Raw genomic sequence first — 26917 nt, 5'->3', positions numbered from 1 at the left:
GGAAAACAGCATGAAAGTTCCTTAAAAAATTAAAAATAGAACTACCGAACAATCCAGAAGTTTCACTTCTGGGTATATATCTGAAGGAAATGAAAACACTAACTTGAAAAGATATCTGCATCCCCATGTTCATTGCAGTGTTATTTCCAATAGCCAAGATGTGGAAACGACCTAAGTGTCCACTGATAGATGAATGGATAAAGAAAATGTGTTATATATATCCAATGGAATACCATTCAGCCATAAAAAGGAGGCATTCTGCCATTTGCGACAACACAGATGATCTGGAGAGTAGTATGCTAAGTGAAATAAGTCAGACAAAGACAAATACTGTTTGATCTCACTTACATGTGGAATGTGGAATGTGGAATTTTTTTTTTTTTTTGGTGAGGAAGATTGGCTCTGAGCGAACCTGTGTCAATCTTCCTCTATTTTGCATGTGGGATGCTGCCACAGCTTGGCTTGACGAGTGGTGTTTAGGTCTGCACCCAGGATCTGAACCCATGAACCCCAGGCTACCAAAGTGGAGCATGAGAACTTAATCTTAAAACAAAACAAAACAAACCCAAATTCATAGAAAAAGAGACCAGATTTGCGGTTACTGGAGGTGGGGGGTGGGGGAAGGGGAAATCGGATGAAGGTGGTGAAAAGGTACAAACTTCCGGTCATCAGATAAATACGTACTAGGGGTGTAGTGTCCAACATGATGACTATAGTTAACACTGCTCTATGATAGACATGAAAGTTGTTAAGAGAGTGAATCCTTAGAGTGATTATCACAAGGAAAAACAATTTTTTTTCTGTCTATATGAGATGGTGGGTGCTAACTTATTGTAATCATTTCATGATATATGGAAGTCGAGTCATTATGCTGTACACCTTAAAATGATGCAGTGTTGTAGGCCAATTCTATGTCCATAAGTCTGGAGGAAAAAAAAGACTATCTGTGGGGTAGTTAGAGCTAAGCAGAGACCGGCATGGTGTTTGAGGATTCTTGCTGAATCATCTTACTGGAAACCAACAGGGATCGGATGTGGACGTCTATTTTCATGCCTTCTGTGATAAACTGAATTATATGAAGGGGTCGTGCAAACTGTAAGGTGCTGCTCTGCGTGCTTTGCTTTGTTCCTCCATTTACGTGCACACCTACACTCCCCAATGAGATTGTAAACCCGCCAGGGCAGAAACTGTGCCTTCTTTTTACTGGTATCCCAAAGTCCAACAGAATGTCTGGGCACCTGTAGGTGCTCAGAAGTGTGACAGATGATAACGAAGGGGTGATTTAACGGCTCTGGTCAGAAAGCCCATAGATGTTCTAGCGACTCATTGGGAGTGTGCGCCATGCTCCAGGTGCTGGCCAGGGGCCAGTGGAGTTACCTGGTTTGGAAATAGAGCTCGTCTGTGCTTTTGGAGGAGTCCATCGGAAGCCCTTCTCTGGTCTGCTCCAGAGCAAATGCTCTGTCCTTGACACCCACACAAGCAGCAGCCCCCTCCCCCCCCCCCCCACCACCTGTCAGGGAACTGCTGCCAGAGTGTAACTGTCGCGGATGTTGTGAGAGGAAGCCTGTGTTAAATAAGGCTCTGGCGGAGTCGAGGGCCAGCAGCGCCTTTTCTTACCTGTTAACGAAGCCTCATTAGAAGCAGCAAGAGACCGTGCTGTGAACTGAAGCGCCAGTCTGCCTCGGCTCTCCCTGCCAAAGGATGATTAACTTAATGATTTACGGCAGCTGCTCTGTGAGATCACGGAGCGCAGGAGAGCGAGTGTGTGTGCAGCCGGGCACGGCATGCTGTCGGCTGGAAACTCAGGAGGGTGTGCAAATCCATTCTCTCCTTTGTCCAATGGCTGAAACGGCTTCCAGGTTCTGGAAAACGCACAGCCATTTAGACACAGAAGTACCCCCTCATGACGGCTGACCTCTTGGGGCCTTCCGGGTGTGTTTAGGTTAGGGATTTAGGTCTTGGCTGGGGGACAAAAAATTAATCGCTGACCTCAGTGTGTGGTGCATGGAACATGGAACATAGCTAGGTCAGCCGCACACTCTGTCTTCTGAGGAGGCCCTTGGACACAGTGGGTCAGTTATGGGCACCTCCAGGGTGTGCAGCTCCAAAGGGGCTGGAGGTTTGCTGAACTGGAGCATTAGGTGGTGTCTTGACTATTTCTGTGCCTCAAACAACAAATGGAATCGTGCAAAGGCGTCGTGCAAACTGTAAACAGCTGTCCTGCCCAGTGGCTTATTAACACAATTCCTTTGATCCTGGAAGCCAAAAAGGGAAACCAGTTGGAGCAATTTCAACTAGGAGACGCCATTTCTTGCCTTGCTTCTCTTTTAAGCTTTCTTATGGGTAAATGAGGTTTCTTCTATTTATGTCAGCCGTCCTTGGCTATTTGGAACCCCAGGTACTGGGGGGTGTCTTCGAATGTGCCCATCTTGGACACATCCTCCTGTCTGGATTAGCAGCTGATGAGGACAACGACTCAGCTTGGCTATTTTGGTCTGAAATTCTGTGCGACAGGTCGACTGAGACAAGCTTGGGGGAAGAATTAAGAAATTAAGGCCGGGCTTTTTCTGTGTGTGTGGTTTTGGAGGCACTGAGAGCCTGTAGTAGGACACAGGTGGTGGTTTCATTTTTAATCAGAAGGCAGGGGAGTCTTGCCTGAGTAGGTGGCAGCTGCACAAACTATACCTCGCTGGCCCGGGCCCTGAGAGTGCTGGGGAAGGAAGCTGGAAGAAAATTCTGAGGCTGCGAGTCGGGTAGGCAACCACAACCTAATTAATCCCCCACAGACTGAAACCGAAGTTCCCTTTAAACCGATTGAGGGGGTCTGCCAAGAGCAGTGAAATGTGTGTCTGCACATAAATACCCACGCAGAGGACGTGAGAGAGGTCTGAATGCTCGGTGATGCCTGCAATTACGACACACGCAATAGAACAGCACGCCAGTCCCCTCTCTAGCAAGACTGTTGTTTTTGCCCCGAATTGTGGCAGTCTCGTATGCCATGAGCACAACTCTTGCCCAAGCAGCACATTTCCATAGATAAACCAGAGAGCAGCTGACGCTTGGATGATGAGGCAGATGTAGTCACGCTCAAGGACCTTTCCAGAAGCCTTTAAGAATAGCTCCATGAGCAGAGGCCAGGCAGGGAAAGTGATAGCCACCTCGATCCGATGGTGAGTTGAACAAGGTGGGCAGACTGGAAGCCGCACACAAAGCATTTATTTGGAGAGGGCCAAGGGAGGTTGCTCAAGCTACAGACTACTTAAATTAAGGCAGAAGGACCCTCTCCACTCCCAGGAAGGTTTTCAGCTCAACCAGGGAATCCAGCAGGGACTCCATCTCGGGGTAGGGGTGGGAGTGGGAGGGTTGGGGGTGAGGGCCGATGGGGGTGGTGGTGGGAGAGCTCCTCGAGGAACTTCATTGGCCACTGGGTGAGGAAGGCAGCATTTTCTTCATGAAGAGAGGAAGTTTCTTCATTAGCTGAAACAAACAAAAAGCACCTATGAGTGAGAGAGGCCATGGACGATGAAAATTAGGAGATTTCATAGTAGGATTAGAGGAAAGCCAGGTGTCTCATGGGAAGACTTTGGCTTTTGGAACAAGACAGTTTGGGTTTCAAATCCCCGCTCCGTGGTTATTAGCTGTGTGACCTCAGGCAAATGACTTAAGCTCTCTGAGGCTGTTTCCTATCTGTAAAATGGGGTAAAATGATGATGTCCTGGCAGAGTTGTGGGGAGAAATGAAAATAACAAAGAACTTAAGACTGTGCTGGCACATAACAGGCACTCACTAAATGGAGTTCTTGAAGTCAATTCAGCCCAACTCATTACTTTTCGTACTTGTTTAAAACAATTTTGCATGTTTATCCAGATGTCCATAGGCATCTGAAAAAATGAGCTTTGTTAGCAACATCTAGCTTTTATAATCAACAGAAATCAATCCAATAAAAAGGCGGTTGGAAAGAGGCTGGATGAGATATTTTCCACATGAAAGGAGGAGGGTCAGGTTGCTTCCCTGGGGCTCTCTCGCCTTCTGAAGAAAGAAAGTTACACAGCGAGGGAGCGCGCGCGCGCGCGCGCGCGTTGGAGAGAGCAGGAGACCCGGGCTCCGTCCCAGCTCTGCCTCCACCTCCCCATGTGATCGTGGATGAATCCTTTCAGCTCTGGGCCTTCTTCTCTCTGGAATCTTGAGAGGTTGGACTGTACAATGACTAAGGCTTCCCTTAGAGCTGATATTCTATTCCTTATTCAGTGGATGCCCTAGAAGGGACCTTGGAGGAAACTATGAAGACAGAGAATTATGATAAAATAAAGGCTTGGATTTCCTTAGCGAGCTGGCAAGGAAGCCAAGCCTCAAGACTCATGCATATGCCCCTGGGATCCTTACCCATTACAAAAAGATGGCACGGATGCATATACATGTGCATATGTATACAAAAACGTGTATATGTGTATATATACACACGCACATGTATACATCATAGACATAGATATGCCATTCCTAAGCCCTTGCTTTTCTCCAGTATGGAGGTTGGAAAAGCTAATAGGTGCTTTCCCAGCATCCCTTGGAGGCAGGTGTAGTCATGTGAGCAGGTTCTGGTCAATGAGCTATAACGGAAGGCCCACTGGAGGCCTTCAAAAGACGTCTGTCCTTCCCTGATAAAAGAAGAGAGCCACGCAGGGAAAAGCCTTTTTGCTGTCCTGTCTTCCCTCCCCTTTCTTGCCATGAACGAGGATACGACGTCTGGAGCTGTGGCAGGGATTGGCCACCATGGGTGATGGAGACAAAAAGTTAATATATCAGGGATTCTATATTCGAAAGATGAAAAGAGCTTGGGACCTCAATGAAGTCACTGAGCAGCCTAGACGACCTCATTTCTGGAACCATTAAATAAACACGGCTTATGCCCTTGCTGCTCAGGGGGTGGTCTGTAGGCCAGCAGCATGGGCATCACCGGAGAGTTTTGTTAGAAATGAGAAATCCCCCCCCCGCCCCCACCCTGGCACCTGCTGAAGCAGAATCTACTTTAAAAAAGATGCCCAGGTTTTGGGTGTTTTGAGTACACATTAAAGTTTCAGGATCAATGGTTTATAGCCTCATTAATTAGGGTCTATTACACGCAGCTGAAAGCATGCATAACATACTATGTATGTACCAGACACGTATGAACACATGTACTCATGTCTATGTATGTTTATATTCATGTATACAGAAATACACAAATGTATACAGTGTATATAGGCATCTAATATATATTTGTCTATATATTTGTGTATATGTGAATAGAAAAATCCCGGAAGGACACAACTAGGCTGTGTGTGTGGATGGGTGTTGGGAAGTTTGGAATTAATTACTTTAATTACTTTTATAGTCTTCGAAAAAATTATTTTTAAACCCATGGGTATGAATTCCTTTCATAATTAAAGAAGCCAAGAGACTGACCCGCTCTCCTCCCGGTCCAGCAGGGCGTGGTAGGACGCCACGTCCCTCTGCAGCTGGCACTTGTGCGCCAGCAGATGCTCGCGCGCCTGCTGCTGCTGCTCGGCCTCGGCGCGCATCTCCCGCAGCTCCGCCTCCAGCCGGCCCACCACGGCGCCCAGGTTCTGCAGCTCGATGTCGTGCCAGTGCTTGGCATCGTGCAGGGTGTTCTCCAGGCCTCGTTTCTACAAAAGAGCGAGCACAGGTCCAAACCCAAGGCCACCAGGCAGGGCCCTTGGTGGGGGGCGGGGGGTGCGTACAGCAGTGGGAGGGGCTGGCACGGGCCTGGTCTGTCCATTTCTCCAAGGACAATGACCTTGCTAGGCTTACGTGGCTCGCGGGGGTGGGGGTGGGGGGTGGAATAATGAATCCTCCTCAGGAGGCCTGACTCTGTTTAGTCTAATTCACTGATCCTTCTGATGGGGGATGGGAGGAGGAAAGGAAGACAGAGAAGGGAGGAGGGAGGGTGGAGGGAGAGAGATGAGGTGTAATAGAGAGAATGAGAGATGAGTGAGAGAATGAGAGAGAGATGAGAGGCAGTTTGCAGGTGTTTCTACAAAGAAATCTTGCTCTCTGAACTGCCTCTGGGCCTTTTTGCTCATGATTTCTCACTCCCGGGGTGGCTGCTGACACCCCGCACATCACTCAGCTAAGATGCCATCTCCTCCAGCGCTCTTTCCCAGATTGCGGTTGTTAGAACGACTGTCTCTGGCCTTTGTAGAGTCAGCATTTTTTTCCCTTAGTGTCTTAGTGGCACATCTGGGCTAATTCCTTTTCTCTTGCTGCCCCGTCACTGTGGGTTCCTCGGTGCCCCATGCTGAGCCCACTTCTCTCCGAGCTCTGCCTCCCGGGCCTGCGATGGTTGGTGTCTTCCACAATCCTGATTTTGGTTGTCCCTCTGCCGATGACTCCTGCACTGGTATTTCCAGCACACATCTCTCCCCCAGGCACGGACCCACCACTGAACTTCTTACTGGAAACATACAGTCCACGGGCGCCTCGAATCAAGGTGTCCAAAACGGAGCCATTCTGAACCTGTTGGCCCCTCCTATTCTGTGCTTCAGCTGGTGCACTCACATGAGCTAGAAACTGGGGAAAGACATGTTTCTGATCTTCTTCCTTCCCAAATTCAGTCGTCATAGTCCTGCCTCTTGTATATTTTGAGAAGTTTTCACATTTGTGCCCTCTTTCCAGCCACCAAAGCCCAGGATCGATGCATACCACCTCTCACCTGGCATCACCTCAGAGGCCTCTTAGCTCTTCTCCCCGCCTCTAGTTGCTCTCGTCCTGCATGCCCCACATGGCAGCCACAGTGCTCTGGCCAAGGTCCAAATCTGGGCTTGTATCTCCTCCTCCTCCTCGCTTGGCTCACTCCTACTCATCCCCAAGTCCAGGCTCACCTTCCCTAGACACTCTCTTGCCCCTGCCACCACCGGACTGGGTTAGGGGCCCCTCGCTGGGTTTCCGTGGCTGCCAAGGCACACGCATGCCCTGAACTCACCATAGTGGGCTGAGCTTCTTAGGGGCATGTCTCCTTTACCCGATGGTGAGCTCTTTGAGAGCAGGAACGAAGTTTCTGTAGCCCTAGTGACAAGACAGTGCCTGGCACGGAGTGGGTGTTTGTGTGTGTATATTGCCCAGGATGACAACACTTGTATTATGGCTACACTTATTGCCATTCCTGTCTTCCCATCAGACTGGAAACCTTCTCATCTTGCCATACACCAAGCCCTGCAAACTGTAGGGCTGGCCAATAAACACCTTCAAAAAACTGTGGACATCTGTCTTTAACATTTTTAATAGTAATTATGGTGCATCTATAATTTAGCATCTGGCTTTTTATATAACACATAAGAAACAAATAAATATCTTTCTAAATTGGATTGAATCAAATCTAGATGAAACAAGTTTCTGTACCCTGCCCCCCAGGAGATTTTTCACTCCCTTTTGACCACCATGGCTGAAATGGAAGATTCTTGGCCATGATGCCATCTGGAATTAAGCAGGGGGAGCCATATTATCTTGTTTAAGTCTTCTTAATTGCATAGGATATGAGGATGTTGAATCAGATTCCCATCCTAGGTACATTTACAGGTGGCAAAATGTGATCAACAAACACAGACTCAGAGTGAAGGGATGGAGAACAATACTCCAAGCTAATAATGAACAAAAGAAAGCAGGTGTCGCTATACTAATATCAGACAAGGTAGATTTCAAAGCAAAACAGATAAAGAAAGACAAAGAGGGACAGTATATAATGATAAAAGGGACTCTCCACCAAGAAGACATAACACTTATAAATATATACGCACCCAACACAGGAGCACCAAAATTTGTAAAGCAACTCTTAATAGAACTAAAAGAAGACATCAACAACAATACAATAATAGTAGGGGACCTCAACACACCATTAACACCAATGGACAGAACATCCAGACAGAAAATCAACAAGGAAATAATAGAATTAAATGAAAAATTAGACCAGATGGACTTAATAGATATATATAGAACACTTCATCCAAAAACAGCAGGTTACACATTCTTCTCAAGTGCACATGGAACATTCTCAAGGATTGACCATATTTTGGGAACCAAAGCAAACATCAATAAATACAAGAGAGTTGAAATAATATCAAGCATCTTTTCTGATCATAACGCTATTAAACTAGAAATCAACTACAAGAAAAAAGCAGAGAAAGGTGCAAAAATGTGGAGACTAAACAACACGCTTCTCAACAAACAATGGATCATTGAAGAAATTAAAGAAGAAATCAAATATTATCTGGAGACAAATGAAAATGAGAACACGACATACCAAATCATTTGGGATGCAGCAAAAGCAGTCCTAAGAGGGAAATTCATCGCAATACAGGCTCACCTCACTAAACAAGAAAAAGCTCACGTAAGCAACCTCAAACGACACCTAACAGAACTAGAAAAAGAAGAACAAACAAGGCCCAGAGTCAGTTGAAGGAGGGAAATAATAAAAATAAGAGCAGAAATAAACGATATTGAAACAAAAAAGACAATAGAAAGGATCAATGAAACAAAGAGTTGGTTCTTCGAAAGAATTAACAAAATTGACAAACCCCTAGCCAGACTCACCAAGAAAAGAAGAGAGAAATCGCAAATTAATAAAATCAGGAATGACAGAGGAGAAATCACAACAGATACCAATGAAATACAAGAGATCATAAGAGAATACTATGAAAAACTATATGCCAACAAATTGAACAACCTGGAAGAAATGGACAAATTCCTAGACTCCTACAATCTCCCCAAACTGAATCAGGAAGAAATGGAGAATCTGAATAGACCAATCACAAGTAAGGAAATAGAAACGGTAATCAAAAACCTCCCCAAAAACAAGAGTCCAGGACCAGACGGCTTCTCTGGAGAATTCTACCAAACATTCAAAGAAGACTTAATACCTATTCTCCTCAAACTGTTCCAGAAAATTGAGAAAGATGGAGAACTCCCTAACACATTCTATGAAGCCAACATCACTCTGATCCCCAAACCTGACAAGGACAACACAAAGAAGGAGAACTACAGGCCGATATCACTGATGAACATAGATGCAAAAATCCTCAACAAAATTTTGGCAAACCGATTACAGCAATACATCAAAAAGATTATACACCATGATCAAGTGGGATTTATACCAGGGACACAGGGATGGTTCAACATCCGCAAGTCAATCAACGTGATACACTACATCAACAAAATGAAAACCAAAAACCACATGATCATCTCAATAGATGCAGAGAAAGCATTCGACAAGGTCCAACACCCATTTATGATAAAAACCCTCAGTAAAATGGGTATAGAAGGAAAGTACCTCAACATAATAAAGGCCATATATGATAGACCCACAGCCAACATCATACTCAATGGACAAAAGCTGAAAGCCATCCCTCTGAGGACAGGAACAAGACAAGGGTGCCCACTTTCACCACTCCTATTCAACATAGTTCTGGAGGTGCTGGCCAGAGCAATTCGGCAGGAAAAAGAAATAAAAGGAATCCAAATAGGTAACGAAGAAGTAAAACTCTCGTTGTTTGCAGACGACATGATCTTATACATAGAAAACCCCAAAGAATCCACAGAAAAACTATTAGAAATAATCAACAACTACAGCAAAGTAGCAGGGTATAAAATTAACGTGCATAAATCAGTAGCATTTCTATACACTAACAATAAACTAACAGAAAAAGAACTCAAGAACTCTATCCCATTCACAATCGCAACGAAAAGAATAAAATACCTTGGGATAAACTTAACCAAGGAAGTGAAGGATCTATACAATGAAAACTACAAGACTTTCTTGAAAGAAATAGGCGATGACATAAAGAGATGGAAAAACATTCCTTGCACATGGATTGGAAGAATAAACATAGTTAAAATGTCCATACTACCTAAAGCAATATACAGATTCAATGCTATCCCAATCAGAATCCCAAGAACATTCTTCACAGAAATTGAACAAACAATCCTAAAATTCATATGGGGCAACAAAAGACCGCGAATTGCTAAAGCAATCCTGAGCAAGAAAAACAAAGCCGGCGGAATCACAATCCCCGATTTCAAAACATACTACAAAGCTACAGTGATCAAAACAGCATGGTACTGGTACAAAAACAGGTCCACAGATCAATGGAACAGAATTGAAAGCCCAGAGATAAAACCACACATCTATGGACAGCTAATCTTCGACAAAGGAGCAGAGGGCCTACAATGGAGAAAAGAAAGTCTCTTCAACAAATGGTGTTGGGAAAACTGGACAGCCACATGCAAAAGATTGAAAATTGACCATTCTTTTTCACCACACACCAAAATAAACTCAAAATGGATCAAAGACCTAAAGATTAGGCCTGAGACAATAAGTCTTTTGGAAGAGAATATAGGCAGTACACTCTTTGACATCAGTTTCAAAAGAATCTTTTCGGACACTGTAACTCCTCAGTTGAGGGAAACAATAGAAAGAATAAACAAATGGGACTTCATCAGACTAAAGAGCTTCTTCAAGGCAAGGGAAAACAGGATTGAAACAAAAAAACAGCTCACTAATTGGGAAAAAATATTTACAAGCCACTTATCCGACAAAGGGTTAATCTCCATAATATACAAAGAACTCACACTGCTTAACAACAAAAAAACAAACAACCCGATCAAAAAATGGGCAGAGGACATGAACAGACATTTCTCAAAAGAAGATATGAATATGGCCAATAGACACATGAAAAGATGTTCATCATCGCTAATCATCAGGGAAATGCAAATCAAAACTACACTAAGATATCACCTTACCCCCGTTAGATTGGCAAAAACATCCAAAACCAAGAACGACAAATGTTGGAGAGGTTGTGGAGAAAGAGGAACCCTCATACACTGTTGGTGGGAATGCAAACTGGTACAGCCACTATGGAAAACAGTATGGAGATTTCTCAAAAAGTTAAAAATAGAAATACCCTATGACCCAGCCATCCCATTACTGGGTATCTATCCTAAGAACCTGAAATCAGATATCTCAAGAGTCCGTTGCACCCCTATGTTCATCGCAGCATTATTTACAATAGCCAAGACGTGGAACCAGCCTACATGCCCAGAAACTGATGATTGGATAAAGAAGATGTGGTATATATACACAATGGAATACTACTCAGCCATAAAAAAAGACGAAATTGGCCCATTCACAACAATGTGGATGGACCTCGAGGGCATTATGTTAAGCGAAATAAGTCAGTCAGAGAAAGACGAACTCTATATGACTCCACTCATAGGTGGAAATTAGTATATTGAGAAGGAGATCTGATCGGTGGTTACCAGGGAAAAGGGGGGGTGGGGGGAGGGTACGGAGGGGGAAGTGGTGTACCCACAACATGACTAACAAAAATGTACAACTGAAATCTCACAAGGTTGTAATCTATCATAACATTAATAAAAAAAAAAAAATGTGATCAACAGAAAATAAATCTGGATCATATTTGGTCTAGGGTTACTGCTTTGCTGGTGAGATCGGAAAACCCCTCTGTGGCAGTGAGGATGCAGAGTTGGCCATCTGGGTTTTGAGAATCATTTGTTCCAGTCTCCCTGGGTTGTTTCCCTTTGTTTATCAGGAAATTGCTTGGTTTGTGAGTGGTTGTTGTTGACGTTGGACCTGTAACATCTGTGATTTGGAAAAACCTTTCATGGAATCATGGTTGGATCATCTGTCTACAGTGTTCGCTCCATGTTCATAGGTGATTTCTCCATGTGGCCTGGGGTTTTCTCTGATGACTTAGGACCCACTGCCCAAGGAGGGTTTGTGGGAACTCTTACCAGAGGTCCTGTGTCTCTTCCATCCCACCCTCAGAGCCCAAGCGCTGCTTCCCCGCTAAGTCCCTGACATGCTGGCCCAGTTCTCACAGAGATGCCTGAGCTTGAGTGACTATGATCAGGCCACTGCTGCAGGTCTCCTAGTCTCGGCCATTCAGCGACAGAGAACCAGCAAACGGAGACCACAGAAGCAAGCTTTATTCCCCAGTCTCTGGAGATTTGAGACTTCCTTGAATTGCTAAGCCCCCAGAAAGTAAAATAGTGACCTCCTGTGATTTCTGGCCTTGAATTCCATTCCTGATCTGAATTGACTGAACACGGAGCTCAGTAGGCCTCAAGCACCGTTGTTGGTGCCTGGCTGCCAATATAAACAGTGCCTTGTTGGCAAAGGGGGCTGAAAGTGTTGCCAGCTCGGCTGTGTGAGGCTTTTAGAAGTCATGAGGGCCTTGTATGTGTGCAGGTTGCTCTGGCTGAGGATAACAGGGATGGCTGGATGGACTCTGCGGTATCTGAAAGCTGTAGGAGAGTGTACTGCCTGTTCCAGCTCACCTTGGCTTCAAGGCCCAGTGACCAGAACTCTGATCTATTACAGGCAGCAGGGGCCGAGACAACCTGTCTTGGGTCCTGACCACAGCCAGCATGCCACTACTCCCACGTCTTCCGGTTGGGGGGGTGAGTTCTTTTCCCATTTGTTCCAACACTTAGGACCACAGGGTTTAAGTGAGGTAACCAGATGATGCGAACTTGGGGTTACTATAGTAGTGGTTATAAGAATAATTTTACAATGATAATTAATAATAGATACCACTTCTTGACTCTTCCCTCTGCCAGGCACTGTTTTATGGGCTTGCCCTGCATCATCTAATCAATCACCCAATGACTTTATGAGGAAAATTCTATTATGGTCCAGTGGTAGGTCACATTTCCAAAGGCAGCTGCACCAATGATCTGCAGCCCACAGGCTCTTCCTCCATGGGACCTTGCCACTGCCTCATCAAGGGGTGGAGTTTTTCTCCCTTCTCGTGGAATCTGGGCTGGTCTGTGGCTGCTTTGACAAGTAGCGGGCTATATAAGTGGTGTTCAGGGACTTTCAAGCCCAGGGGTTAAGAGGCCTGGTAGGTTCTGTGCTCACAGTCTGAGGGAAGCCAGATGCCACACGTCAGAAGTCCCACAAGATGAGGAGGTCAAAGCTAGCTACATGGAGGGGCCACGTGGAGCAAGAAAAAGAGATGCAGAGCTGAGGCACCAGATGTGTGAGCTGAAGAAGCCATTCTTGGATGTTGCAGCCGGAGCAGGTGCCACGTGGAACAGAGAAGAGCTATCTGCCGAACTGGGCTTGAATGCTGGACGAATGGACAAATGATTTACTGTTGTCTTAAGCCACGAACACAGCAGACAGATAAGATACCTAAAACAGATCCTCACTTTACAAGGGAGCAAACGGAATCTTAGAGAGGTCACACAGCTGGGATTCCAGGTTCCAGAGCCTGAGCCCAGTTCCCGTTCCACAGGACGGCTGTGGTGTAGTAGGGTGATAGAGCTGCAGGGTTTGGCTCCTCCACTTGTTACTCAGGTTAGTGGGCATATCCCTGAGCCACAGTTTTCTCTTCTGAAAAATGGGGCTGGCAGTCACCATCCCCACACTTCTACGTGTTTCTATGAGAATCTGATGAAAGAATGCACGTGAGCACATTCTTGTTACTATTCGCATCACTTTGAAGAAATTATATTTTGGGCATTATATGAAGTATTTTGGGGACATAAAACTAACTAGACATGGTCCCTGCCCTCAAGGAGTTAACGTGACTTCAGTGGAAAGCTGATATAACGACGAGACCCGCAGTGCTCTGAATGTGAGTGGGTGGGGGAGAGATCCCCCAGCTGTGGGAGTTGGGGTCCAGGCTTCACGTGGGTGTAGCACCTCGGTGTCTTCCATCTCACCTGTGCCAAGGGTGTGGAGGAGAGGAGAGGTAGAGGAGGGCAGAGCTGCGGGGAGGGGGTCTCCTTCCAGCCAGGGGAAGAACATGTCCAAGGGTTCAAGGGTAGGAAAGCAAAAGGTGAGTTCTGGACCTTAAAATAAAGTCCGAGCTGGGTGGTGCTGGCAAAGGAAGGCTTTCTGTTTTACCCCCAGGCAACCGCAGGGCATAGGGACATTGAAAGAAGGGATAGTAGATAGAGGAACATCCCAGATGGTGTAACAGGGGACAGGTAAAGCCTATTGAAGGGAGGAGAGGTTGGACAAAGCTTCAGAGATATTTTGAGATGGGAAATGGAAGCCAGAGAGACCTCACGTTGGGGGACCTTAATCTTATCTGCGGAATGGTGCGGGTGACAGTACCTGCTGAGGGACAGAGGTGAGGGTGGGCCGGGGGCTTGCTGAGAATGGAGACTGCTGGAGCCGCCCCTCTGGGGAACACAGTCCCCCTCTGCTGTGGTCAGTCATTCGTGCGCAGGTTTTCTCTTAGCACTCAGCTTCTGAGCTTTGGGGGGCAGGAACCCTCGGATTCATTTGCATCCCCAGGATGTACGGGAGGGCTTAGAACCAGCGGGCGCCCAACATACTTGTGTGGATGTGTGCTGAGGGATGGGCCCCCTGCCACTTAGGCTGTGATTCATAAGGCTTTTTTTGATGATGTGTGCTGGAGGATATGTCCCCAACCTTTTCCCTGGAACTTTCCGTCACTGGAAGAGTGGCAATTTTGGCAGCCACAAGGACATCTGGGAAAGAAATGACAGCCCCTTAATTGTGCCTAAAGCAATTTGGACAAAAAGCAGCACCCCTGATAGTAGGATGTTTATCAAGGGTTATGGCAGGTGAATAAAACTGATTAGCAGAAAATTCACATAACTGAATAAATAATGCAATCTCTTTCTGACAGTTTTTTTTTTTGAGGAAAATTAGCCCTGAGCTAACTGCTGCCAATCCTCCTCTTTTTGCTGAGGAAGCCTGGCCCTGAGCTAACATTCATGCCCATCTTCCTCCACTCTATACGTAGGATGCCTACCACAGCATGGTGTGCCAAGTGGTGCCATGTCCACACCTGGGATCAAACCGATGAACCCCAGGCCGCAGAAGCAGAACGTGCACACTTAACTGCTGCGCCACGGGGCCAGCCCCTCTTTCAGGCAATTTTTTAAAGTAGCATTACTTTAGGCCGTAGCTTCTTGATTTTTCTCACCTCAAATCCTTTACTTACATAGCCTTGCACTGATCCAGATCCCATCACAGAACGAGGAGGAGAGAAGTAGATATACGAGACGTATGTTGTGTCATGTTGTGTCATGACAAGACTGAGCGTCTTCCCTGAGCTGAATGGGCATCATGTGACCTAGTTGGCTGGAGGACCCCTGACCCAGGTGAATGAAGACACTTGAAGAATGGAACTGGGGTGATGAGATGATCTTGCCACAGGCAGAGAAAAAGTCGTTTCTGAGGGGAACCAGCTAGAACGAATTCTTGAGCTGACTTCACGGTAGTCTGTGCTCCAGTGGGAGGTGGGGCTGGTGGTCTGGTGAAGGAGCTGATTTGCGTGGCAAAATTGAGAGGAGGGTGTGTGGGGAGTGGTGGACGGAAGGGACACCAGCACTGGTATCCGAACAGCCCCAGGACTGGAGACTGAGGGAAGAGAGGGGCTTCTTGGGCCTCAATGGCATCCAGACCGCCTCAGGTGACACGAGGGTGACACAAACCAACCCCTTCGAACACTCCAGTGTGTACAACATGCTGTGGTTCAAATAGGCAAACATGGCCCCCTGGAGGGGCCTTCTCGGAAGATCAGCAATCAGAGGGTCGATTGCTATGTTATTAGTAATTATTTTAATTAATAATAATAATAATAATGATGATGATGCAAGAGACCTGCCCACAAACCCCAGTGACTTTGAGGAGCTCATGAGCTTACTAGTCTTAGGTTGGGTTCCCCAGAAGCAGAGCCTGAGATGGGGATCTTGGTACATGTAAATAATTGAGGGGTTGCTCCCAGGAGAAGGGGAGCAAGGAAAGCAGGATAGGACAGGAGAAGGCGCTAGGCCAGGAGGGGGTCTCAGCTGGAGTCTGGCTACAGCCTGATCCCACGGAGAGCTCTGGATTGTGAATTGCACCATAGAGCAGTCTCACTTTGAAGCAGGTGGGCTGGGCTTTTCAATCCCTCTGTGAGTGAATCACTGGCTGGGAAGGTAGGCTGGCCTAACCTCCTAGGCCAGGGCGATTCTCTGGTAAGAGGGACAGCTGAGAAGGGGCATCTATGGGTGTTAGCTGCCAACATTCGCAACAGCCTGGTGAAGGGTATTTCCGGGGGGCACTAACCATGTCTACTATACTTGTGACTCAGTATCAGATGAGCCTTTCAGGCCTCAAAACTCATATGCTGTGAGATGGGAATTCCTTGCAAACGATGACTTGTACAGCTACAATCTGACAGTTGAGAGCTAAAAGTGACACAAAACACGCCAGGGCTCTTCCTAGCCCACTCACCAGGGCCCGCAGGGATTCCGTCTCAGCCTGGAGGCTCTGGACTTGGCACGAAGTGTTGTGTAACTCCACCCTGAGGGCAGCAGCCAGCTTCTCCTCCTGGGTCCGGGCCATGCGGGCCACCTCCGCCTGTTGCTGTGGAGAGTGAGGTCTCCGGTGAGCAGGGCTGAGTCGAGAGCCCGTCCCTCCCTCTCATCCTTTCTGATGACCACTCCACTGCCTCTCACTCAGAGGAAACAGCTGTTAGACTTTAAAATCCCTCTTTTTCCATAGGTGCCCTCACTAACATGTATACAAACACTTAGTTTGTTCACACAATGCACGCAAATAGAATAGAATTCAAAAGATTTTTCTAAAGCATATTAGTAGAAAGCCTCCTTCTCTTTCTGTGCCCTAATTACTGAGTTGTCCTGTTTGTGGTTTCTTTTACCTCCTTCCAGCAATATTTCATATATTTATAAACAAATATGTATGATCATCTCCTTTTGCTTTGGCACTTAATATATCTTAGAAATTATTCTGTATCAGTGAATATAGACCAATTACATTCTTTTTAACGGCTGCATGGTATTGCCTTGTTTGGAAGTACCGTAATTATTTAGAAGTCCCCCACTGATGGACACTTAGATTGTTTCCAGTCTTTGCCTGTTACAAACAATAGTGCAAAGAATAACCTTACGTCCCTCACTTTTTGTACGTGGGAGTACCTCTGAGGGGTAAATTCTTTCATTAGAACTGCTGAGTCAAAAGGGTAGGTATTTGTAATTCTGATAAATGTTGTCAAATTGCGCTTTGGAGAATTGTTACCCCTTCCAGGACTGAAAGACGGTGCCAAAGGCCCCACACCTTCCTCAAACAAGGAGGTAGCCAACTTGATCCGAAAGTCCCTGCTTCCTTGTGAAAACGCGTCTGGCCGCAGTTGTTAATACGAGGGAAGGGCTGTGTTTTGAATCTTCTCCCCAGAGCAAGATGGACACATTCTGATTCCTCCCCATATATTCAGGGGAGCAGGACCCTGTTACTCTTCTCATTTCTGAGGAAAAGGGAAGAAACTCGAGATCATCCCCACTCATCTTCAGTGCAGTCTGGTGGAATGTCTCCCAGCCACTGATGAAGGAGGAAAAAACTGCTTTCTCTCCTAGGTTACTGGCTTTCTGGATTTACCATTTTCCCCATAGATTAGTACTTATTTATGGAATTATGCAAAAATAGTCTAATCTATTTGACTGGCTAAGAAACCCCAAGTCAAAAGGCTCATATCTCAGTAGTTCTGCCAGTTCTTGCTGTTTGAGGGCTGTAAAGAGCTCTACAAAAATGTCCATTAAAGGCCTGGGAATGGCTGAAAGAGAACAGAAGCCTTGAGCCCAGCTCTGACTGGTCAGCCCATGGCTGTGTGTCCCTGGGCCATCATTTAGCCTCTCTGAGTCCCTGTCCCTGCCCACAGAATGTAGGTGACAATGATTGGAGAATGACAACCACATGATGGCTACTTCTTGGGGTCCCTATGAGGCTTCCGTCAGGTTATATACGTGGAAGCTTTTAGAACCTTAAAAGCATGCAAATATTGGCCGTGTAGATTTTCTATATGTAAAATGTAATAGTAGCCAACGAATGAGTTTGTGAAAGCCACTATGGGCTGAATACTACCAATGATGATGAACATGTGTTAAGCACTGACTCTGTGCCAAGCACTCTGTTCGCAGCTTTAAGTCCATAATCTCATTTAATCTTTACAACCCTATGAAGAAAGCATCACTGTTATTCCCATTTTACATGAGGAAACTGAAGCACAGAGACATTGAGTTATTTACTCAAGACCATATGGCCTATAAGGGACAAAGCTGGGACTTGAGCCCAGCAGCAGACCCCAGAGCTGTGCTCTTAATGTGTATTTAATGCTGCCACTTCCACCAATCCATCAATTTAAGACCCCCCCAAAACTGGAGTTGTCTTCTGCAAAGTGAGGGTGGCTCACTCTAAGACACCTTCATTGTCTGCCAAGTCCTCCTCTGATCAGTAACCCCATTCTTCTTCCTCTCTTTGGGGTTGGGGTCTGGCCAGATGGGCTGTGTGGGTGGGTGGGAGGCAGGAGAGAGGGTGACCTTGCAGGAAAATAAAGTCAGGCAATGCAGCTACACAGAGTGCCAGGGCAGCTGTGAGCTGGAGCCGGCTAAATTTTCAGGAATTTTGTAAGCTGGTTGTTAAACACAGCCATCATTAAAAATTAAATTATATCAGCTTACAATTAAATAAGTTATATTAAAAATGGTAACAAATACTCAAAACACATCACTTGCTAATTATTTACAGTTTATCGTTATCTACGATATTGAGGTTATTCACACCGATGGTACCTGTGTGGTGGGAGTAACGCAGGGTGGTGTGCCCCTGCACATCTCTGCACACTCTGTGCTCGCTGACGTCAAGTTGGTGGTTTGAAATCAGCCATGGTGAGAGTATTTACACCATGGAAATTGGCAAACATTACGAGTTAGGGATTGAATTATTGTTTTGTTGATTGTCTAGACTTAAGAAAGAGATGCAGAAAATGTTAATAATGCAGATTAAACTTAAAAGTGGGTCATGTCTGTAGCTATTGCATTGTGAATAGCACAAAAATTAGAGGAAATATTTTTCCAGTATGAAGTTACTTACATCATTGATGAATCAACCCATTGAGATCAAGGAAAATATCAATCAAAATTTATAGCAGAGCGATCCCCATTCATCACTGATGTGAGTGACTTTTTGCTTAATAAGATATTAATAAGTATTTTTCTGTAGTCTGATATTGTGCCACTATCGTTGATGATAGAATTATAAAAACGGTTGGCGGATTTTGCAATAAAAGGCAAGTCACACTGAAGTTATAGGTGCAAACGGAATGGCAATGTAAGTATTTTATTTTAAAATTTATTCTATTTCTAAAATTGCATAAAGAAAATATCAACAGAAATTTCCATGTTGCCTTTAAGTGGTATTGTGAATTTGACTGGCACATAAATCACATGCTCAGATTTCCCCGCAGAGAGCAGTCGTGAACCATGACCAGCACACTTGGGGAAGAGCCAGCATGAGGGGAAGCCATGGCCCATAGAGGGAAAGTTTCAAAGCCTTGGTGGGCGGGTCTGGGGTAAAGTTGCTGGCCAAGGCTAGAGCCACAGTCCCCATATAATCTGTCCCTCCTCTCAGCACAGACAATGAGTGGCTTGTATTCAGTCGTTCAGAGGTACATACTGGTCCCTGGAGGACTCAATCCCCATGTCTTGGTTTCATTAGCAAAATGCTGTACCCAAGTCACTCCCAGCATTCCTGAACAACCACCATGGTTTTCCACGTATCTGAATACTAACTCATACCATTTCTATTTAAACCAATCCACTTTTTCTTTGTAAATAAATGTGTTTAAAATGCAAACTGTAGATAAGTTCTCAAATTTTAATGTGCATCAGCCTCATCTGGGGGATCTTGTGAAAATGCAGGTTCTGATTCAGGAGATCCTGAGTAGGACCCAGGATTCCGCATTTACAACTCCCACGTGATGCCTGGTCCATGGAAGCAAAGTTCCAGATTGCTACAGAAACTGATAAAACCGTGTCACTTTCCACAGAGAGAAGATAACTGAGAAATTAATAAAGTTGAAACACACCAATATTATTACATTCTAGCAAATGTTCTTGCCAAGTTGCTGAGTCCCAAATCCTGCTTTCTCTTTGCTGAAAGGTGAGATTAGTAAGTATAAGAGAAGAGTTAATGACCTACCAGCACCAAACGGAAACTTTCTTATACAGTTTAAAATTGAAAGAGAAAAAGAAATTAATTTGATCACTATGAGTTTCTGTGTTATTTTATATCATACCCATACTTTCTCAAATCAGCTTACCACAAGTGAAACTCGCCCTTCATTTGGGGACAGTTAATTGCTTTAACTCACAGAAAAGTATTACATGCTCTTTGCCAATTTAGATTTCTGCTTTCTGGTTATTGTAATAACTCTACTTCTGTTTCCATTTCAACCCAATGCCTTCAGATTTCTCCTCACAGACCAAGCAGGAGGGGTGTGATTCTAGACCCCGAGGATGGGAAGGCAAGACTAGGTTTTGTCGCTCAGTGCAGTGGCCAGGATGCGTAAGGAGATTCAAACAGGTTGGTTCCCAGGCTTTCAAAAGCAGCTTGAAACCTTGGCTCCCCTGTGTGGGAGCTGAGCTGCCCACGTTTGTATTCTATGTATATTTCTGGGGCAGGAGAGCATGCTGACATTTTGAAACATGGCAAAAATTTTCAAATTAAACAATTTTAAAATTAAATTTGCATGTTATTGCATGTGAAGGATGGATGTGAGAGAAGAAAAGCAGCATGCTTTTGAGTAAGTTAGAATGAAGCATTTGAAGGTCTCCAAACGGAGGGGAAAAGCCATTTCCAAACCTGTCCTCTTTGCTGATTAGGAGAGCCATTCTCAAAAACCCCCTGGGCCATGACCTGGGGGTTGGAAGAAATGCCACTTTGTAGTGTGAGGAGAGAGTCAGAGCTTTGGAAGAGGCAGAGTATGGAGAGTAATGATGCAGGAGTGTTCGTAGCAGAAATGTGTCCAGGATGGGCGCTCAGCGGTTGAAATGTGCATTCTGTCTTTTCCCGAGCAGTTGCTCTGTGGGTTTTGGCAAGTCACTCGAGCTCTCTGGTTTTTGCAGATGGTGAACAACAGCTTCATAAGAGCATTGTTCTGCCTCAGAGTACAGCTAAACACCTTGCTCTTAAGCTTCTTAGATCCCACGGGATTGTGCTAACCTCTTCACGTTCACTATCATGGAGAAAGGGAAACCAGTGGACCACTTGGGGAGACAGGGGCTCCCGACTTTGTATCACAGAAGAATCTTATCCTACAAGGAGCGCACAGGATCGTGGTTTGGAAAGATCATGAAAGTCTGGCCTAATCTTTTGGTCTTTCAGGACAAAGGCCTCCCAACCTCACATTCCACTCGCTCATTCTTAAAGAAGAAAAGGAATTAAGGTTCCCCCCTCCCTGTAATCTGGCCAGGTCAGCCCAGCAGTTATTGCTTCTGGACTCAGAACATGTGGTTTGAGTCCCAGCTCTGCCACTTTCTAAATGGGTGAGCTTGGGTAAGTTACCAAGCCTCTCCATGCCTCGGTTTCCTCCTCTTAAAGGGATAAAATCACAATACCCGTCTCACGTTGGGAAGATTAAGTGAGAACAGGCCTGTCAAGTGCTCAGAAGACTGTGTGGCACTTGGTAAATGCTCAATCCTTGCTTTGCTGGCCCCGCTTCCATGGCGCATCTCGCTGTGCCCTGTAGAAGAGTGGTCTTTCCATTGCCTCCGCCTGCGCCCCAGCCAACCTCGCCCTAGACTATAGGTACTTGTGTGCAGGGACAACTTCTTACTCACCCCTCTTTCCCCCTGGGGACCTAACATGGCTTTTTACACCTAGGACATGCCCAACAACATTTATTGGAATTCTACAACATGTCCCAGGTACTTGCTAGGAACTACAGAAGAGGAGGAATCTACCAGGAATGGAATTAAATCAAATCTCCTTTTCATCAGGAGATTAGCCATCATTATTATAATGACTATAAGGCACTTTACAGTCATACGATGTCATATAAATGTTATTTGGCTAAGGATAGCTTTTGACAGGCAGCACACCCCCCTGACCTCCCCCAGCCAGCTGTAGGACATATTGGGAGAAGGCTGGATGCCATCCAGTCTTCTCCGGAGACATGGGGTCTCCTTAGTGGGAATTACAAAGAAGTGCATGTCTGCCTCAGTGAAACGTCAACGCGGGCAGAAGAGCTGGCCCGGGGAGGCTCAGCCAGGTTCCTCCTTGACTTTGCACAAGAGCTGCCTGGCTGTTGCCGCTGCTCTCTTTAGGGTGTAGGACCAGTTCCCACCGTCGGTCACAGCCGCCAGAGGAAACACAGGAACACACGACTTTGGGGACTTGCTGCCCCCTTGGTCATAAGTAAGCACACCTTGCTGATGAAGGTGGCAGAAGAGGCTCAGCAATGAGAGTAACTCTGAAAAGAGGAACAGATTTTTCTTCTTAAAACAATTATCAGAGAGGTCTAAATGATAGTGTTTTTGTTCTGGCTCATGGAGATCATCCCATTCCTAAGAAGGGACTCCTCTGCTTTTTCCCTCCTAGGAGACTAGTAAGTGTTGAATATGAACACAGTGCCTTACTTTCTCACGGATTTGGGATGTTTCATCTTTGCGGATCTCTTATTTTAGAAGTAAGGTCCCTGGCTGGCCCGGTGGCGCAACGGTTAAGTTTGCACGTTCTGCTTCCGTGGCCCGGGGTTCGCTGGTTTGGATCCTGGGTGCGGACATGGCACCACTTGGCAAGCCATGCTGTGGCAGGCGTCCCACGTATCAAGTAGAGGAAGATGGGCATGGATGTTAGCTCAGGGCCAGTCTTCCTCAGCAAAAAAGGAGGATTGGCAGCAGATGTTGCTCAGGGCTAATCTTCCTCAAAAAAAAAAAATAATAATAATAATAATAGAAGTAAGGTCCCTACACTTTTTCTGGGAAACAGCCACTGTTAAGAAATAGCTTTGGGATCAGCAGAATCAGGTGGTCAGGGGTGGGCATTCTTTGAAGCCAGGGACTTTGTGTCCACAGCACCATGCACAGGGCCTGGTGCCTGATTTGTGTATGACAAATGGAGTCTGCATGAGTGGGTGAGTGAAAATTCCTGGTAGAAGGTGTGAGGGGGAGGTTGCAATGTTCGGAGATCCCCTACATAGATAGTCACTCAAATATTGGTTGTCAACCACTTGTGGGGTTGAAAACACAACACAGAAGATAACAGCCTGGGAGTGCCCTCTATAACACACATAGTTGTGCTGGGTAGGGTCAAGAACAGGCATAGGATAGGCAGTGACTACTGCAACCAGACAGTCTCTTTATTTTCCCTTTTAATAACTACTCTGATTCCCCCCAACACTGCCCACCAGCTGTATGCACCAGCACACAGCTACAGAAACCAAATCCTGGCCTCCCGGCTCCTGTAATAACCCTTCCTTATTGACTAACAACATCTTTTGAAAGCCAGCTGGAACTACCATAAATTAAGTAAAAAGACAAGTGACTAGCTAGGAACATATTTACAACTTATATCACAGAGAGAGGACTAATTTCTCTACTGTACAGAGAGCTGCTACAAACCAGTAATAAGCCCAAGACCCAATAAAAATGGGCAAAAGATATGATCTGATGGAACACACCAAGCAAATATGGATGAAATCCAGTGTGAAAAAGATGTTCCATCTTCCTCGTACTATGAGAAATGCAAAATAAAACTGCACTGAAAAATCACCCTTTTTTACCTATAATATTGGCAAAGGTCACAAGGTGTGCGAATTCCCAATATTGGTGAGGATGTGGGGAAGTGGGCACTGTTGGACATTTCTGATGAGAATATGAATTCTTACAACCTTTATAGAGGGTAATTTGGCAATATTTATCAAAATTACTGATGCATATAATTTTCAACCCAGCAATTCCACATCTATGAATTTATCCAACAGATACATTTCTATATTGGGAAATGAGGGACACACAAAGTTAGTGACTAGGCTTATTTATAATAGCAAAAGATTGGAAGCCACCTAAATATTCATCAGCAGGGCATGGGTTAAATAAATCCTGGGATATCCATTAACTGGAACAGGGACTGGCAACTTTTTCTGTGAAGGGCCAGATAGTAAATTTCTTAGGCTTAGCAGGCCATGTGGTCTCTGTGGCAACAATTGAACCCCTCTGATGTAGCGCAAATGCAGCCACAGACAATATGTAAATGAACGAGCATGGCTGTGTTCCAATAAAACTTTATTTGTGAAAAACAGGTGGTGGGTCAGATTTGGCTGGTGGACCATAGTTTGCTGCCCCCTGTGGTACAACATCAAGCAGCTGAAAGCAGTATGTTCTGAATACTACTCTTGTGCAAAAAGAGAGAGAGAAAATATGTACCTATTTCCTGGGGTATGCATAAAATGTCTCGGAAAGGACAACATTGGCAACCCCATGGAAAAGAACTGGATGGCTGTGATATGGACGGGGTGACACTTTGCTGCATATCATTTTGTACATTTGGAACCAAGCAAAAGTATTATATATTAAAAATGCTCAAATAAAATAAAAGTAAATGAAAAAAGAAATAAAAGCAAGCTGGGACCATTATGCAAAACACGCTCTGTGACACACTATGAGGTGTGGAGATGCTGGGCAACAACCCCCTTCAGTGCCTGAACCATGGCTTATTTCACCAAAGAGCCACTGGGGACGGACGACAGGCGGCTCGTGGACACCCAGGGCCCCCTAGAGCACAGACGCTCTCAGGGGTCTGCTCTTTCTACCTTCCTTGAAAGGAACTCTCCCAGATGGCTGTCTTGCCAATACCACAGCAGGCCGTCTTGCAGTCTAGAGCCGGTAACCTCAGCTGAGCAGCAGAAATCCATTTTAACCCTATTTCATATATCCTAGAAAATACTGACTCTTTTTGGTAAAAGCAAGCAAAGAAAAGGCATAGACACAGCAGCCTATATAAAATATTTGCCCTTACAGGACAAATTATTGTTTGTGGATACGGATGACATGGAGACACGTTATCCAAGGTTTCTAGTCTCCTCATGGATGGACCTAGACCTCAGCTGTCCAATATGGTAGCCACTGGCCACATGTAGCTATTTAAGTAAAAATGAATAAAAATTAAATTTAATTAAAATTCAGTTTCCCAGCTGTATCAGGCACATTTCAAATGCGCAATAGCCACATGTGGCCAGTAGCTACCATATTGGATTGCTGCACAGACTATAATATAAATAATAAAGTAAGCAATATAAGTAATCAGGGTTCAAGTCTGTCCTTTATGGTTGTGAACAGATATCCTAAAACAGTTCCATCGTTGCAGAAATTTCTATTAGAGGGCACTGCTGCAGTCAGTCTCTAATGTCTCTTCCAGCTCTAAGACTAGTAATAACCAGAAACTTCACATTCATCTCAGTCTGTTCACCTCTCTTCATTCTTAACGGTCTCCACGATCTGTCATCCTGACGGTTTAAGGCGTGATGGTTACAGCTCAGATAAAGTTCTTGACCACAAATGCCTTAAACTGACCTGAGGCGAATGCAGACTCACTGTCAGGGTTGCTAGCACGGAGCAATCTCTTTGTCATGGAGTTCCTGGCCTGTAGGGCCTCTTGAAAGGGGGCTGAGTTCTCTCTCATGGTTGCCTCGCACCCCACCGCACCAGCTTGTGCTGGTAATGGAATAAGGCTTTGGTTGCTGTACACATCATCCAGCTGCAGCAAAGAGGGAGTGAGGGTGTGGAGCCCTTCCCAGGGAAGGAAGGTCCCAGGGAGGAGGTCAAGAAGGCAAAACAGAGGCTGCTTTGCTGGGAGCAGACTGCAGGCCAGGCTCAGGGCCAGGGAGCAAGGACCTCTCAGTGCCTCGGCTGAGAAACTGGACAAGGAAGAGAGGACCTGGACTCCCCCTGGAGGAGGTGGGCTGAAGTTAGCGCTGCCTGCCTGGCAGAGGAAGCAAGATGGCAGGCAGTGGGGCACGACGCAGTCTCAGTTCTCTGCTGCAATACTGGGTGGCCTGGTGTGGTGGGCAGAAATCCAGGATGGTCTCCGTGGTCTCTGCCCTCAGGCATTATGCTCATGGTTAGGTTACTTTACATGACAAAGGTGAGGGGATTTTGCAGATGTAATTAAGGTCCCCAAATCAGTTAATTTTGAGTTGATCTAAAGGGAGAGTGTTCTGGGTGGGCCTAACTTAATCAGATTGAAGCTTTGAAAGGGTGGTGCTCTTGTGCTGGCCTTGGAGGAGCAAACAGCTCTGTTACCAGCTGCCTATGGAGGGAGCAGCCTCTAGGGGCCGAGGGCCCCAGTCCTGCAACTGCAAGGAGCTGCCTTCTGCCCATAACCTGGAGGAGAATGCAGCTCTGGCTGAGACCTTGACTGCAGCCTAGTGAGACCCTGAGAGCAGAGGACCCCGTTACCCTGTTACGGTACGCCTGGACTCCTGACCACAGAAACTGTGAGATAATCCATGCTTTTTCCTTTTTTCTTTTTGAGGAAGATTAGCCCTGAGCTAACATCCATGCCCATCTTCCTCCACTTTATACGCGGGATGCCTACCACAGCATGGCTTTTGCCAAGTGGTGCCATGTCTGCACCAGGATCCGAACTGGTGAACCCCGGGCTGCTAATGCGGAACATGTGTGCTTAACCGCTGCGCCACCGGGCTGGACCCATGCATGTTGTTTTAAGCCACTATGTTTGCAGTACTTGGTTACAAAGCAACAGAAAATGAATATACCACACCTTCTTGGGGGAGGACCTCGAACCCATCAATAGGCACACTGAAGTGCAAAGGTCAACCTCCTGAACCCTAAGCAGCTTGGTCTAGAAACTTGGGAAGCCCTTCGCCTGCTTGGGGGCCCTGTTGCCAGGAGGACTGCACATTGTAAGGAAAAGGTCAGTTGGAAGAAACATTTGATTATATTTATCATAATGGACATGAAAAACGATAACTGCATAATATTTTTGAAAGTGTCTTTTTGGCTGCCCTAAGCATCATTTTCCTGTTGGTGATAAAGGACCTTTGAAATGGTTGCATCTGTGAAAGGAAAA

The 26917-nt window shown here is 45.7% G+C and overlaps 1 protein-coding gene and 1 long non-coding RNA gene across 3 annotated transcripts in view; one reads left to right on the top strand and one right to left on the bottom strand.

Moving 5' to 3' along the window:
• Positions 1–3194: 3194 nt before the first annotated feature.
• Positions 3195–26917, bottom strand: part of BFSP2 (beaded filament structural protein 2) — a 68256-nt gene continuing 44533 nt past the window's right edge. Inside the window, exons 5-7 of the mRNA XM_008534075.2 lie at positions 16268–16399; positions 5440–5660; positions 3195–3477 (exon numbers count right to left, since the gene is read on the bottom strand). Coding sequence (XP_008532297.1) covers positions 3474–3477; positions 5440–5660; positions 16268–16399 — 357 coding nt within the window. The 3' untranslated portion in view covers positions 3195–3473. The remainder of the gene's footprint in view (positions 3478–5439; positions 5661–16267; positions 16400–26917) is intronic.
• Positions 13296–26917, top strand: part of LOC139076001 (uncharacterized) — a 54981-nt gene continuing 41359 nt past the window's right edge. Inside the window, exon 1 of one of the 2 annotated variants that reach the window (XR_011527161.1) lies at positions 13296–13366. This is a non-coding gene — a long non-coding RNA (uncharacterized lncRNA). The remainder of the gene's footprint in view (positions 13367–26917) is intronic. The other variant, XR_011527162.1, reaches the window with a different exon arrangement.

The sequence above is a fragment of the Equus przewalskii genome, chromosome 15, assembly GCF_037783145.1.
Source record: "Equus przewalskii isolate Varuska chromosome 15, EquPr2, whole genome shotgun sequence".
NCBI lineage: Eukaryota > Metazoa > Chordata > Mammalia > Perissodactyla > Equidae > Equus > Equus przewalskii.
Note: the sequence above shows the minus strand (reverse complement) of the source record. Positions and strands in the feature narration are given on the sequence as shown.